At 39.8% G+C, this 16,960-nt stretch overlaps 1 protein-coding gene across 2 annotated transcripts in view; it reads left to right on the plus strand.

Annotated features, from left to right (window-relative positions):
• The window catches only part of gng12b (guanine nucleotide binding protein (G protein), gamma 12b), a 30,365-nt gene that overhangs the window by 11,605 nt on the left and 1,800 nt on the right, over positions 1–16,960 (plus strand). For both annotated transcript variants that reach the window (XM_085347116.1, XM_085347115.1), the window contains one exon: positions 16,790–16,910. In XM_085347116.1, the coding sequence (XP_085203242.1) occupies positions 16,818–16,910 (93 nt within the window). In that variant the 5' untranslated portion in view covers positions 16,790–16,817. The remainder of the gene's footprint in view (positions 1–16,789; positions 16,911–16,960) is intronic.

Raw genomic sequence — 16,960 nt, forward strand, 5'->3', positions numbered from 1 at the left:
AATGACGCCATGTTTAACCTCCTAGGACCTGCCGTCCACATATGTGGACATCACATTTTGGGGTATTTCGACCAAAATACTCAATGTTGCTCTACAACGGCCTGATATCCACTTATGAGGACATTATACTGCTGCTGTTCTATCGAAATTTTAAACGAATATCCTCATGTGGCTCTTATTTTTAAAAAAACAAAACAAAATTAAGGTAAAAAAAAATCAGGTAATTCTTTGTTTTTACATTCATCGGGCCCCAATATGCCCAAATATCAAAGAGAAATTAAAAATGCATGTCGTGGAAGAGTTCGGGTCTTAGGAGGTTAATGGTAGAGCCAGTTAATGTGAAAGTGAGAAGTGATTTGCCTTGTAGACTCTGAAGGTCTCTCTGTCCTTTGCCCAGTCAAAGATATGTGCCCTAACTAGTAAAGACATGCTTTTATTTTCATTTTAGCTGTAACTATGTTATTAATGTAGCTGGCAAACATCTGGTGTCTATAACAAAACAACTTTTGTAAGTTGATAGAAAACAAAAACAGAGCTGAAAGAGTAACTCGCATACAAACTTAAAAAGGTATAAAATATGATTATTATTTTTAATTTCTTTTTCAGGAAATCTGTTGAACAAGTGTATTTGCTTAACTGCGCTTTATAATTGCTCCTGTAAAATACATTTAAAATATTTATGATTGAAAGTGTGACTGTTTAAGGTGACACATTATAAATGGACAAGTTAAAGACAAATGCTTAACTAAATAAACTAATGTACTTTCAAATAGTAATTTTGTTCTTCTTCTTCTTATTATTATTATTTGGGTTCAGTCAAAATGTCCACTGAGATTGCAGTTGCATTCAGACCAGTTAAACTTGAATTTCCGTGAAAACTAAATCCTCAGTGATGTGCTGTATAGGTTTTTGTCATCCTGAAACTTTCCCAAATGTACTTTGCCTCCTTGTGCAGAGATGGGCGAGGTGGATGTTTCGAATTCTTTCTCAGTTAATAATACCTGTTTCATTGCTCTCAACTCAGTGTATGCAAACTCTCTGGTAATAACGTGTTAGTCCAAAGGGCAGATTAGTAATGGGTTAGGACTGCAGGTTTACAATCAGGTGTCACGAGACATAAGCTGCAAGCACTTGTGTAGTGTCCCTATTAGGACACTTTTGCACGGTGTCCACCCTATCTGCTCTTACGTCTGCAGCCTTGTCTTCTGCCTCTCCCACGGCTGTTCATTGTGTGCTCACTCAGCTCTGGGGTGCTCTAGAGTTCACCGGAGGGAGAAGAAGAGGGAGGTGGGAGAGTTGTTAGTGTGAGGTCAGAAGGCTGTGTTTTTCTTTCCCATCCCTAGCCTCTTTTTATGCCTCTCTGTCCTTTGTTCGTCATGATAAGCAGTCAGGTGGCAGCAGAAGTAGTCTCCCTGTCAGCCACTATCACTTAACACCACCTTCTCTCACTAGTGGGCATGTTTGATTACATCATGCGATTATATCAACTTCTCTACAAAAACCACAGGAAGCTCTCATTTGACTAAAAACCAGACTCTCATTTTATTTGTGCAGACAGTATTATATTTGCAGGTTGTAATCTGCCATGCAACGTGGTATGCCATACCAGAATAAATTTTTTGGTTGCCTCAAAATCTAGCATGCACCCAATGCATGTTAGAGTCACTGATTATTGACAACAAATTTTTTTCCAGTTTATGAAAAACCAGAACATCAGCTTAGCATAATAAAGAGAAGAGTTTTTCAAACTTCAAGTGTTTGTTTTAGATTTCAAAAACACCCATAAAAGATGTAAGCTGCTAAACTTGTTTGTGTTTGATATTGGTATGGAGATACAGTTACTGTATGTGTAAATATGTGTTAAACTTAGCAGGTCTTCAGGTCCAGCTTTCGAAGCTCAGCTTGCTCTGTAAGTCATGCCATGTAGTCAAACAATGTAATGCAATAAATATGTGCAGTCTAACTGTCTAATTATCGCATAAATTTGTTAATAAAAACTATATATATTTTTTAAATGGCTCATTAAACAATCCACACTTGCATAGTTAAATTAAAACATTTAATCGATTTGTGTTTACATTGCTCCCATCACTCAAATGTGACCTGTGAGTGCATCAGGTTTTGTTCCATTGGCCACTTTTGATGTAGGATGGACTACAGATTCTATGTTTCTGACTCAGATCTGTCTTGCTTGAGTCTGATTCCATCACAGACACGACATATATTTCGGGAAGGGAAGTGCTGTTTCTCAGATGCTTATGAAACATTCTGTGTTGCATCTTGTGCAATTGCATTCTTTGAATCGGCTGAGAAATTGCTACCTTAAGAGCATAGAGTTACTGACGGTTTCCCATTGAGATCCACCTGATCCGGTTCATGATGCCCACTTTGAAAACGCCTCATGATGTGAAGTCTAGAACAAAGTAACCAATAGATGATGCTACAGTGGCTATGTTCATGTACAGTTCTTGCTTAAAAAATTCACACAGTATTTGAAGTATGTTGAAAGAATATATTTAAATGTAGTTTAACATTTACTGACAATCTGGATAAGTACTTCAGACACATAGATTTAGCTTGATTTAGTTTTATGTAGGAGGTGTGATAGTGGAGTCATCAAAAGAAGCGGGGTGGCACTGCGCCTGCACATGTATAGGGCTCAGACTTTAGTGCTACACCACTGATAACACCAAAACTTTGAGTCTGCAAAGTCTATGTGCTGAAATCAAGCACATTTGGAGTGCTTAACTTATTTTAGTTGTAGATCAGTTATCATCCCTGCTTTTTTAAATTGCAGGATGGAGTTCTTACATGAAGATAAACTGGGTCTCATTGAAATGTCCTGACAAACCTCAGGAGGAAGGGGTCATTTTGACCTTGGTAGCAATTGCGAGCACAGCAGCTGATCAAATGAATGAATGTGTTTGCTGATGTCAGTTACAGAATAATCATCTTTTCTTTTTTTTTTAAAGTGAAAGTGACTAAAATTTAAAAGCAACAAATCATTAAAGAAATAACATTTAAAAAAAATGAGTAGTAGCTTCAGATAAACTTCCCTTTTTAATCCTGGGTAATTGGAGCAACTTTCCACTGACCTGCTTTGCATTGCAGTGGAAAAGAGTAGAAAGGAGAGTAATATCTGAAAAGATGGACACAAAAATCATCTATAAAAGTAATGGACTGCATTGTCTTTGCAGGAGTCTTTTGCACCCTCCACAATATAAATAAAAAATATACTAGATTAGATTTTTACCATCATTAGACTCAGAATTAGACTCAGGATGCTCATAATTTCCTACACGTTCTTACCCTTTTAATCGCATGCTTTCTTTGCAGAAAATGTGCACTGAGCATTGATAAAATGTATGCTAATGAGTTGCCACAAAATGTGGTTTCTTATTTTGCACTTTTTTTTTTAATGGTTGAGTGAAGTGTGAAGTACTGCCTGCTATTAAATGTTCTCAAAATTTTATTTTATAATAGAATGTATATAAAATGTTTAAACCTGCCACCCAGTAGTAAAGGTATAGTGAGTTAGCCTTCCTCTCTGGCAGAACCAGTAAAGAAAGAACAACCTTTGCATGCATGTAAGCTAATAAGTGTATGTGTGATGGTTAGGCATGCTGAGTGTGGGGAAGTGGGGAAAAGGTGAGAGCACTGTGTGTTGGTAACCTTGGAGGAATGGCATGGAAGTGTCAGCTGAAATCAAATCAAATCAAATCAAATCACTTTTTATTGTCACATCACATGTGCAGGCACACTGGCACAGCACATGCGAGTGAAATTCTTGTGTGCGAGCCCCACAAGCAACAGAGATGTGCAAACACAACAACACAAACGAGCAAAATACAAGAATGGCCAACCTGAAACTAATAAATATATGTACAATATATAATAGTGTATGCATTTCTAGATGTGTATACTAAATATTTTCCTACGTGTGTGTGTGTGTGTGTGTGTGTGTGTGTGTGTGTGTATACACATTTTTACAAATTAAATAGTAAAAAAAATGTGAATGTGGCTGAATGTGTAATGGTGATACAAGGGAGGACGACCTGCTGACGTTTATCCTTGAGCAACAGAGCATGTAAAAAGAAAAAAAGTTGTAGATTACTTGGTTTGACATGTTATTCAACTGTTCATTCACACCCCTGTCTGTGTTCAGTATTGCTGTTTTTGAAGCTAAATGTGAAGCGTCTTGTGATGTGATGCTGCAGTTTAATGTGGACTGAGAGGAATTTCCTTCTCCCTGTTTATTTTCCCACAAAGTAGGGAGTAAAACGGGTTGGTCTTCTTGCAGAGAAAGAACCCTTTGGAGCTAAATGCATCCATTTCTGTTCATGAATAACAGGGTGGTGCAGTTGGTTAGAAGTGTAAATGCTGGATTATTTAAACAATGAGAGCTGTGACTTGTACGTTGGGTGCCATGTGAGAGCTAAAGGTGGTGCGAGACTGAGGGGTTGTGGGTTTACTGAATTCCTATCTGGTGAGCGGTGCATTGGTTTCTGTCTAGACAAAGCTCAGTTGTCGGGGAGACCCATGCAGATCCAGGACTGCCCCAGGCTCCAGGAAGTATTGGTGGGAGAGAGTAGGCTGTTATTTTTTTTTTCCTCCATCCTGCTCACTTTTCTTTCCTTTGGGGATTTCAGCAAATGCAGCCTATTGCTGAGAGTGGGGTTTTTTTTGTTTTGTTGGTGGTGGTGGGAGTTTTTCTCCCATGATCGGGTGGAGACAGCTTTGTGCATGTGTGCAGTGATATCAGTGGCATAAAAATCCCACTGCTTTCATGTCTCACACTCACCAGGAAATAACATCCTGAATACTCACATTTACAGATGCATACACACTCAGCCACTTTGTGTAGGGCCCATCACAGTTGGATCACAGTTAGAACATTTTTACAAGTAAAACGGGTCTTTAGCTTTCTGATTATGGACGTCCTTTGTGTGGCTCAATTGTCTCTGAGTGGCTGTTTGCAGCAAGATAAGTCAAAGACGATGACTGTCAGTGAGCAGACAGAACTAACTAAGGGTTCATTAACTCTTACACTCAGCCATGCCTTGAGGGCTCTTTCCTGGAGCCAAGACAGATTCTTGTCTGGAGGATTTAGGGTTGACAGCAGACTTATTAACCATTTCCAAAATCTAAGTGACGATAATAAAGTCTGGATAAACACAGAAATATCCCTGCAGACGCCCCGTCCCCTTCAATCTGGATGTCTGGCTTGTCTGGAGTAGGGCGCTAGTAACGTGGTGTCAGGGAGGATTGGGCGATTATATTAAAATGTTAAACTTTTCACTACTGTCAAACAAAGATACTGAATACATTTCTTTGCACTACTTGGGATCAGTAGATAGTTGCCTTCTAACTTTAAAATGAACAAATAGGTGGTAAAAAATGTGAGTGCACACTCTATAACATGTCTTTGTGATGACTCGGAGTTTGTCACTATATTTGAAGTGGAAACTCATGTGTGCTATTTCAGGAAAGTTCACCATTTCAGATGCTAGTAACAAGACTCAAATGATCGTTTAGTTCACATATTGCAAGCGTAACCCCCGCGAAAGCTTGTGCATTATTGTCTTCAAATACATTTACTGTATGTTGCTTAAAGCATATGTTGGCTATAAACTACATTTCCCACAATGCATTTTGATTGTTTGAACATCGCTTTAAACAATCAGGGGCAAGCGGGAGAACATCTAGCTTAATGTGATGTACCGCCAGATCTGTTGTTTGAATATAGACAACAGAAACATCAGAATCTCAGTTAAAAGCTCATAAAACCATTTCAACAACCACCAAAAAGCTAAATCGGCAAACAATTAACGAACAGGTGCGGGAAGCCAACATCTCCCAGATTCCAAAACTACAGATTTTGTCACTCTCCAACCAAAATTCACTGAACCAGCAGCAAAAGGAGACGACTACTTTACACCTTACGTTTGAAAAACATTGTAATGAATTCCCACTTACTTTGGCTGTCTTCCCTCACAGCTTTCGCTCAGTGTACTTTGAGACCAGTTTCCCATCAAAAATCTCTATTTTCTGCCTTATTTGCTTGCTCATTACGCATCAGTTTATCATTGTGTACAGTGTTGTTGGCCTCCTTTTTTTCCTCCAAAAAATGACATCTGACAAGAGAGCCTAATTTCTGCTATTCAGTACTAAAGAGATTTCAACTTTCTGACAGATTTCTTTTCTTTGTCGCAGCAACTTTTTCTTTAAGATGTAGAAAACAGTCAAATATGTGGCTTCAGAAAGGGGAGTTTCACTTCTCCGGCCCGCTTAAGATCAAAGTGGGCTGTAGGTGGCTCGCAATGTAAAATGAGTTTGACATCCCTGATTTAGATGGAAAACTTTTTTAAGTTAGCCATCAAACAACTGTTGATGGATTGCAGTCAAAGTGGGTGGATGAAAAAATCAACAAGTTTTTAAAAAAGTGTTGTTTCAAAGCTCTTTTTATTACACATGTTCAAAGTGAGTTTTGCAACAGGTTTGCATGATAACCCCCACCCACATTAATTTCCATATTAATAGCAACAGCTGCTGGCTGGCATGTTGTCTTGCATCTGGCCGTCCAGATTTAGCTTCAGACATGGTGGGGTAGTTCCTCTTTTGTCCGTCTGTTGCTCTTCTGTATTTGTCAAATAAAGGCAATATCTCCCAAAGCCAAATCTAATTTCTTTGGAAAAGAATCAAAGCAGAGGGAGGAGGAAACTGAATACAGCATGATAAAGTGTAGTAGAAGAGAGCAGCACCTGGTTTGGGGCTTTTTAGCTGCTTGTCTTTCACTAAATTCCAAGTACATAAAAGACAAGTTGCCAGAACTTCAAAGAGCATTCTAATCTATAGATGTCATTCACTGTACCTCTCCACAGGGTGTGTATGAAAAAGACCAAGATGAACTTATTTCTCAGGGAATCAGAAGCACATTAGTCAAAGCTTTGAACTTTTAAACGGCTGCGCCTGTCTGCAGGCTGTGTGACCGAACATGCACACGCTCTCAAAAGAAACCTGTTTTTCCGCGCATGGGGCCCAGGTGGGAAGAAAGGACAGGCAGACGGAAACTGGAGTGAAAATCTGTTGTCCTAAATCTGACCTCACCCTTGGTTTTAAAAAAAAAAAAAAAAGAAAAAAAATCTGCATGCCAGTAGTTCAGGAAATGGATGTAAAGTAAAGTGAGAAGCTCAGAGAGAAACTTGCAGCCTGTGACTCAGCGGCTCGGAACCCCGATCTCCTTTTTAATCTGCAGCGCAAACACCGACACCTTCTGTGATTCTTTTCATGTCTGCTGACTTCACACAGTTAGGTGTTCAAAGCTTTTTGGACAGCACCGCCAACGCCTTTAAAGTCTGTCACCATCAAAGCTTGTAATCGATGATGCTCATGCACACATTGAAATGTTATAGCATTAGTCATACAGTTTGCCTCCTCCAACACTCAGAAGAGACGCTGTGTGTTTGTCTCTCTTTGGGAGGCCTCTGTCTCTTTCCTCTGCACGCCTGACTGGGCAGTCTGGTTCCCTGATAACATCAGGCTGTCTGAGATTAGTGCTCATGAGGGCGCAGTTAAACTTGTAAAAGCTCACAACTCCTGTCCCAGTTGCCTCTGTTGTGAACAATGCAAAAATAGCTGTTGTGAGTGTGGCACAATACTGATAGCCTGTCTGCATTGTCACTGTGCCTCTCAAATGAGCCTAAGCCTCAGAGCTTATTGTAGAGGCTGCCACAGATCCTGGCCCAGGAGTAGACTGTGGAGCCTGCCGGGGTTGTCTCAGTGTAAGGGACAGATAACAGAGGTGCTCTGTGTCCCACGGAGCAACACTTTTGTAACTGCAGCTGATAACTAATCATACAGGACATGGTTAGTAGCCTGCCTTTAGTTGGGCAAAACAATGAATAACACCTTTGTATGCAATAGATAGGAGTTAATGAAGCATTTGTTCTTTATTGAAGCAATTAAGTATTATAAATAGTGATATATTGCAGCAGAGTATTGAAATTACATAGTCCATCCAAAGCTGTAGTTGCTCCCCTTTGGCTTGTAACATTGCACAGAGATCTGCCTGACCAAACACTCTTAATGGCTTACTGACATATTATCATATGTGTGCTGAATCCTTCAGATCATCAAAGAATTTGTAATGTTAGACATACACAGTCCGAGTAAAGACAAAATGAAGATTTGAAATGAAAATATGATTTATTAAAAGCCAAAAAATATCCAAACCTGGTCCTTTGCGAAGAAGTAATTACCCCCTAGACGTAATAACTGGTAGCGCCACCCTTTGCACTCTATCGTGTTTGTGATAGCTGTGATAGCTTCTTCGCTGATATATATATTTTTTTCAATTTAGCCACTTTGGAGGGGGTTTGAGCATCTCAATGTGATTTAAGTCCAGACTTTGACTTTTACATATTTAAAAAATAATTTATTCATTTAATTTGCTGGAGTATTTCAGAATCATTTGTACTTGGTAAATGGCCTGTATTTGTATAGCGCTTTCCTAGTCCCTAAGGACCCCAAAGCACATTGCACCCACATTCACACACTGGTGATGGCAAGCTACATTGTAGCCACAGCTGCCCTGGGGAGCACTGACAGAGGCGAGGCTGCCGAACACTGGCGCCACCGGGCCCTCTGACCACCACCAGTAGGCAACGGGTGAAGTGTCTTGCCCAAGGACACAACGATTGAGACTGTCCAAGCCGGGGCTCGAACCGGCAACCTTCCGATTACAAGGCGAACTCCCAACTCTTGAGTTGCCCAGCTTGAGCTTCAGGACATGAGCTGTTTCTGTGTTAGTGTTAGTTTCATGCCAGATATAACAGGACGCAAACCTTCCAGAAATATCAACTTTTGTCTCATCAGTCCACAGAATCTATTCATCAAAATGTTTTTTTCCGTGTTGTTTTTGGTCAACAGTGGTTTTCACCTTGGACCTCACCAGTAGATTCCATTTTTGCCCACTCTTTTTTTTTTTTTTTTTTTTAAATATTCTGAACACTGACCTTAACAGAGACAAGTGAGTGCTGCATGTCCGTAGTTCTGGGTTCTTTCTTGCTCCTGGAGTAATTTTGGTAGGCTGGCCACTCCTGGGATGGTTCAAGGTTCTTTATTTGTCACATGCATAGTTATACAAGTATAACACACAGTGAATACTGCAAGCAGGCGAATTCTGTACATTAATATGAATAGACATCTGACTATTTTACAGGATAGACAATATAAACATGTTTAAAATTAAAGGAGTTGAAATGTACATTGTGCCTGGGTTTAGAGTGTCTGGAAGAGAGTCCTGTCTCAGTCAATTATAGATGATGTGAGCGGGCGGGTGTGTGTGTTTAGGGCACGGATGGCTTGGGGATAGAAGCTCCTCTTGAGTCTCTCTGTCCTTGCCCGGAAGATGCGGAACCTTCTACCAGATTGCAGAAGTTGGAACAGTTTGTTGCCAGGATGGGACGGGTCCTTCAGTATCTGCGCTGCTCTAGTCCGGCATCTCCTGGTGTAGGTGTCCTGAAGCGGGGGGAGAGCAATCCTGCAGCAGCGTTCTGCTGTACGGATCACTCTCTGGAGAGCCTTTTGGTCCTTCACACAGCTGTTCCCAAACCACGATGTCATGTTCTGTGTGAGGATGCTCTCCACAGCGCCTGTATAGAAAATCCTGAGGATCTTTGGAGAGACCCTGAACTTCCTCAGTTGTCGTAGGTGATACAGGCGCTGCCTAGCCTTTTTGGTCTGGACCTGAATGTGGGCAGCCCATGTCAGGTCTGAGGAGATGTGGACACCAAGATACTTGAAGGACTGCACCCTCTCCACTGGAGCTCCATTGATGATAATGGGCTTGTAGTCTCTGTGCTGACCCCTTCTGAAGTCCACCACCAGCTCCTTAGTCTTCACCACTGATCCCAGTTTTTGTCATTTGTGGATAACAAATAAAGAACCTTGAACCTTGAACGGCTTGCAATCTGGCTATTAGTCTTTCCAGACTAATAGATATAAATAACATTGTTTCTCATTTGTTCTTTAGATCGTGGTATGATGTGTTGCGTTTATAGATCTTTTAGCTTACTTCATATTATCAGACAGGTTCAGATTAAGTGATTTCTTGATTCAACAGTATTTGAAATAATTACACTTGTGTCTCTATTGAAATTGAGCTCAGCTTTCCAAACAATATGGTTAATTAATGAGTTAACTCTGAATTGAATCATCATGTAAAAAATGCATTTTGTTTTTATTCCGGTTATCTTTGTCTATTGTTGTTATTTGTTGATTATCTGTAAGTGTGATGAATATTAAAAAAAGAAATCAGGAAGGGGGGAGTGCTTTTTCATGACACTGCCACACTGTTGACAGGCAATGCGTCAGTTCTAACCCAAACCCTGTTATCAGGATGAATACCCTGGTGCGTGTCCTGCTTGCACTTTGTTTATTTTCTCCACTTGCTGATTTGCTTTATTTTTCAAGGTCCTTTTCCTGTCGATTAAGGTTAGGAAAATACTGTTTTTCAAGTTGAAATATGCCCTCTCACAATAGTAACCTTGCTTGTAGGAGTTTTCCGTTACACCCACATATCACTAATGTCATCACCCAGTGCGTAAGGGTCCGGAAGCTAACCTTGTTCCTAAATGAGCCATGTGAGCTTATTTAGTAAAACAGAACTAAAAGCCTGGGGATGAGAATGAGCTGAATCGATGCATAAAAATCTAGAGCTGTAATTAGCCTGAAACATGCAAATCAAAGACCAGCAAGTGGGCTGTAAGCCAGCTAAATAACAGGCTTCAGTATTCTATTGCAGTGCTTCTCAAAGCATGGAGGCATGGAGACACTGCAGGTTGGGCGCACATGCAGGTGGAAGTGCATCACCTTGGGAACTCTTACAGTTTGGTTTTCTGTTACTTTTTGTTCTCACTAGCTTTTTACTTTTGTGGTTACTCTCATAACTCGTGTTTAAAAAAAAAAAAAAAAAAAAAGCTTAAAATTGCTCACTTCACAGTAACTCTGTTTGGAAATGAAAGCCACTTCAGTAACCCAACCTGCCATTACCCAGTGCCACAGGACAGGACACTTTGTACCTAAATGAGTCACAAATTTAATAAAATACCACTAAATGGTGCCTGGGGAATGAGAACGAGGTGTATCGATATAACGGCGCAATAAATCTCTAATTAGCCTAAGGTTTGCACGTCAAAAACCAGAAAACAGACCAAAATGTCAGTTAAATAACAAGTTCACTTCTCAAACTGTGGGTCTTGGAGCCACTGTAGGTGAGAAAGGGAGATGCCAAGTGAGGCTTTGGAACTGGAACATGCCAAAAAAAAAAAGAGAGCATGAGAAGCATGCAGTGGGGCAATTTAAGTCATTTGTAAAGCATCAAGAAAACGGTACCCATGCTTTTGAATGTTGCACCGAAAATTAATTTGTTCAGTTGTATGTTTGCGTGTGCCTATCTTTTTCCACCCTCTTGACCATTTCACTCTTGAAAAAAAAAAAAAAAAAGAATTGTCTCAGAAAGGTTAAACACAGAACATAATTTTAAAAAATGAAGAATTTGCAGCACCAACAGCCAATTCTTGAACTCTTGCTAGTCACGGATGGAAACGGGAATAGTTTGAGCTTTCATTAATGAGTTTTGCAAATTTTTGTAGCAATCACTCCCGCTTTGAGCTTGTTAGGGTTAGGGAGGACCATATGGACCAAAGAAATGATAATAACAGCTAAGGAGTATTTCAGTACACATATGGGCATATGATATGTCATTAGGTCATTAGAGTATTTGGTCAGGCAGCAGATCTGTGTGCACTATTACACACTAAAGGGCAAAAGCTGCTGTCATAAACTCTGCAGGACCTCTGTGCTGGCACTGTGAGGGCCCACCTGTGCAAAAGCCCTGAAGCCACATCAAAGTAAGCCCTCCGCTGTAAAACTTCAAATATGTTTTCATCAATCCTTTCAGTATGCCACATGTTTACATTTGCCACACATAAGCACACACGCTAGATGCAGACAGGCGCAACACAGCTGAAGACATTTCAGACATTCTTTTGGCTAGCAGGATCTTAAAGACTCTGCCGCACTTGGAATCACACACCCACAGTGATAAAAGTTCACTACTTGTTTATGTTTGTTTTACTGGAATGAGTGCACTTTTTTTTTTTTTTTTTAAACCACGCATTTGTTTAATTGAGGTCTTATTTCAAAAATAAAATTTCTAGTGTACTAAAAAGTGTTCCTTGCAGTAGGAACTATCTGCATATAGTGCAGTGGTGGTTTTAACTCAGGAATACTTCATGTTTTTCAAGAAGTATAAAACATAAACAAGCTCATTCGGGGCAAATGAGCTTGTTTATGTTTTTTGACTTTGGGGCAAATCCAGGTTAAACGTTTCTTGTATTTGAGTATGCATGCTATAAACCAGTCCGGTTTGCCTCACTACAGTACATACATATTACGGGAAAAGTATGGGAGTTTTTTTTCTTCTTCAAGAAATATAAAAATACTCATTTTATTCAAATAGCTTTAGTACGGTCAGAATCTTAAGGAGAACCTACAACAAAAGTCACATTATTGACATGCATGAAATTTAGAAGTAATTAGTTTATTTTGATCCCTCAGAAGCAGCAGGGTTACTGTAACACTAGTCACTGCCTTGACTTATAATAAGGGATTACTTGGAATCCAGCTCATTTCAGGAGAGGGACCTCCCTGTATCAGACAGTTCCTTTGAACGAAGTTGCACAGCAGAGTCTGTGTGTGATGAACCAATCCTGCTGGAAGGATCTGTAAACCCATTCACCTCTTTCAGTCTGGCTGCTGAAGACAGTATGCCACATCTGGTCTCTGCGGTCTCCACGTCTCTGTGACTGGTGGACGATCACCTCCCAGCAGCTACTTTTTAGCTGTTCTCATGAGTTTTTTTTTTTTTTTGTAACCTGGAACTTATTTTTTATTGCAAATAATTTCACTTTGTTTTTCTTATGAACTTTTTACAGCCTTCTATAGAAAGTGGTATAGGTTATAAATCTTTTCACAAATCAGCAGCAGAGCCAAAATAAATCAAGCAATTTGATAAATCGGGAAATAGCACAAAGGTTTTAAACCTTTTATCTGTTTAATGTGCAGAAAGAATTGTCCATGCTTTTACTTTTAGTTGTCTGGATGTGCAGCTCAAAGGATTATCAGGTAAACATCCTAATTTCAGCTCTACAGGAAATATGACCACTATAGCACCTGTACTGAGGTCATTGTATTGGCTTTTGCTTGTTTTAGAACTAAACCCCTAATACTTTTTTTCTTCTTCATTGCCTGCTTATTCTGGGACATCAGTCAAAAGTGGTGAAGTGTTATGGATCTTATGGGTATATTCTTAGTTATTTTATTTATTCACTTGCTCACGTCAGTCTGTTGACTTAGTTTCATATTATCTGACTAGGTTTGTGCCTGCAGCCTCTGTGGTAGCTCGTGCTTTGTGCAGCACATTGTGAATCCACCTAGAATGAAATGTGCTGTATAAATAAGTTCTGCTTTCTTTCTTGCCTAATAGTTTAAGTGAGAAGCTGAATCTCTAGAAAAAAAGTACATTTATTTCAGAATGGTTTTTATTTCACTCTTTGTATTTTAATAACATCATGGACACAAACTGGCATGATCTGACAGTGTTCCACTGAACTTCTTGAGATGCCAGGAATACTTGTCTTTGAAGTGCCCCCACAAATGCTCTTTGAGGTTGAGGTCAGGTAGCAGTCCACACTCCCTGGTCTACTTTGGTGTTCAAGTAGGCCCTCAAAGCTTTGAGGTGTGTTTGGATTCATTGTCCTGCTGCAGTATGTATCATTCTCCAGAAAAATGCAGGGTGGAGCATCTCTCTGAAGAATGGAGTGTGGCTTGTTTTTGGTCAGGGTTTTGATTAAGTTCAGGTACTCGGCTCCAGGGTAGACACACCTGGTCTGCTGGAAATGTGAGGCATAGCCAGGTTTACTTGCTTTCTTGCCTAATGGTTTAAGGCATAACCAGTGAGGGAACAATAGCTAAAAGTTGCTTCACCTAAACAATCTGAAAGCCACCAATCTGCTTCACTTTCAAAGCTGTCATACAACTAGTGCAATCTTAAGTGGATCTTCTTAATTATGCGTCTAATTGACAGCAATTCCATTACTGAATTTGTTTATCTATTAAATTCTTTAATTCCCTTGACCCAGTTTTATATGAGCAAAGTAGTACACCTATAGAAGTTTTCTTTTGGATCAGTATATCTGCTATAATATTTGAAATTCCAAACAGGTTACTCATGCTAGCTGTAGCATGTTTGTGCAGCATTCCTTTTCATTTAGGCATAAAATGTGCTAAGCAGGATTGCAATATTTAGAAGGATAAGCTGCTTAGTTGGGAAAGAGTTTTTTGGACTCTAAAGTGTACTTATTATGGCAGTTTGTATGGGGAATAATATGCAACAGGGGGTCACAGTTTTTTAGGGCATAGTGCCCTTTGCTATACTAACATTAAACATGCAAGCTGCAAGTAAACCTACACAGCCATACCAGGATAGGTATGGATGCCCTAAATACCTTAGATGTTTTTTAGTCTGTGACTTGTGTTGCAAGATGAAAGGTCTCTACACTTCCATCTCAAAAATCTAATGTTTAGATCAGTGTAAACAGTCACTGTTACCCAGCACTTTTATGTTTCTGGTCTCAGGGCTTGATAGTAACAGCCAGCGTCACACAGTGTCCGTGCAGACGTTAGTGGGTAGTTACTAACCCTGCTGTGACGCAGCTCTAACCTTTTTCAGAGTCCACTCCTGCCTGGCCAGCACAGCTGTGTTGACGAGAGATGCATGACATGAAGTGGTAACTTCCTTTGTACAATGAGTACACAGGTCCAGAATGTTGTACACGAGCCTGACAGTAAATATGTGCAATCGTGCTTTTGGTTTTAATGTCAGCATGCAGGTTTTCAGGAAAGCTACCTTGACAACTGCCTTGCAAAAGCCTTGCACTCCAGCAATAACAGCTACACTTTCTCTATCCTAGGTTATTATCCCATGTCTGTAGCTTCTATTTTTAGCACCTCCACCCCATATTTAATCATTTATACTTTGGAGGGTAACAGGCGATACTGCTTCCTGTGGAGGAAGCGGAAAGGAGTGGGTGGGTGAGGGGGGGGGGGTTAGAGAGATGTATGGTCTTGTCTTTTTTTCTGTAGGCAGTTCTGCAGTTGCCCATGTTTCATCTCCCTTCCGTTTCAGCGTGTTCCCCTCCTCCGTAATATCCTGCATCAGAGCACAGAGCTAACATTTACTGCACCACATGCCAAAGGTTATTTTTGTCAGTCCCACAGAGCTGCTCTCTGCTGTGTTTTCTTAATGTGTTCCAGGAACAAAAGCTGCAAATTATCAGCTGAACAATTGCTATGCACAGTTTAAGTTCTCAATAAAATTGCTCAACAGTGCATTTACTGTGTTTTACTCTAACTTTGAATACAAGACATTGTGTTACTCTTGCGTTAGAGACTGTTTCTGGTTTTTAAAGGAAATTGCTTTTAGTGGAGAAAACAGAAAGGAAACACGAGGTTTTGTTCAAAGACTGCTTCCCCTTTGAATTCTGCCTGACAGTTGGCTAAAGTTAAATGTAAAAAATGGCCAGCGTGTCGCCTCCCCTACGAGCAATGACGTAATGAGTCGGTAAAAGCAAACCAATGTATCCTGGAAGTGGGAATTGTGAAACTGGGTTGGGTCACAGCTTTTATGCATATTGAAGGAATTCAGGATTTGGTCAACTGCCACTTCTGAGAAGTTGCACAGTTATAGAGTTTGTTTCAGCTTCCACATTTTAGTAACTTGATTTCTTATATCTAAGGACATCATGCATAAAACCTCTAATGCGTAAACATGCAGCTTTGTATTTTTTCTTATAGCCCTTTTTTGTTAGTGAGTGCTTGCCAATAACTGAAATATTTCATGTATTACATAGATTGTTGCAACATTTTTATGCAGACATACACAGTGATATAGACTGTATCTCAAAGATGGTTAAAGCCATTGGTCCTTGATGTTTTGTCTAGAACCACCTCGTGTAGTGTCAATAAGTGATCTGTCATTTGATTGGATTTTTACTTTCCTGGGAGAATCTTATGGCAGGTGGAGGAAAATCAAGCCAATTGATGTCAGGTATGACAAATCATGCCACAATGATTTGTCGTTGGGTCATGAAATAAAATTGCACTTCCCACTTAGTACATCAGCATTAATTTTTTGGCAGAAGAGACTTTTTTGTGTTCTTTTGTTTTAGTCCGAGCCAGATTCCTTCTTGCTCCGTTTCAACTTTTATAGCTCTATTTCACATCTTTCCTCTTATTGGTATCATTTTAAAACAATATTTTTTTCAACATTTAATTTTGTAACTTAATATTGCATTTAAATGCTGTAACCTTAGCAGAAAGGTAATGTGCAGCTGGGACATGGGAGGTATCGAATACAGCTTTTAAGCCAAATAACTGCAATTTGACTTGATGCTAAGCTCATTCGTCTCTATATACTAATAGCATCAAGTCTATGTTCATCAACTTAGATTCTGTTTTGTTGCTGTTATAGCCTCGCATGTATTTTTAGCAGCAGCTTGGCCTTTGTGTCACTTCTTTAATCTCCCGCAGGAACATCTTGTTGCCAGTCAGCATATCAACAAATTAATTAGACTGTGGTTTATTTGGTTTCCTTTATCTAAATACCAGATGCATCTCTACACTAATTAACGTGCATTCAGTAAGGATCATATTTTGTCTTACACAGGTTTAAGCACAGCTGTCTAAAAACTGCAATGTCATCAAAAATGCAGAGCTCCAGTAGCATAGTTCAGGCCAGACGGACGGTGCAGCAGCTGAGGATAGAAGCCAGCATCGAGAGGATAAAGGTATGTCTGCAGTCACATTCACACCACTATGACTGTTCCACTTTCTTTTT

This window comes from Diplotaxodon limnothrissa, linkage group LG23 (assembly GCF_057381915.1).
Source record: "Diplotaxodon limnothrissa isolate DT_005_m linkage group LG23, D_limnothrissa_male_GT1.1, whole genome shotgun sequence".
NCBI classification, from domain to species: Eukaryota; Metazoa; Chordata; class Actinopteri; order Cichliformes; family Cichlidae; genus Diplotaxodon; species Diplotaxodon limnothrissa.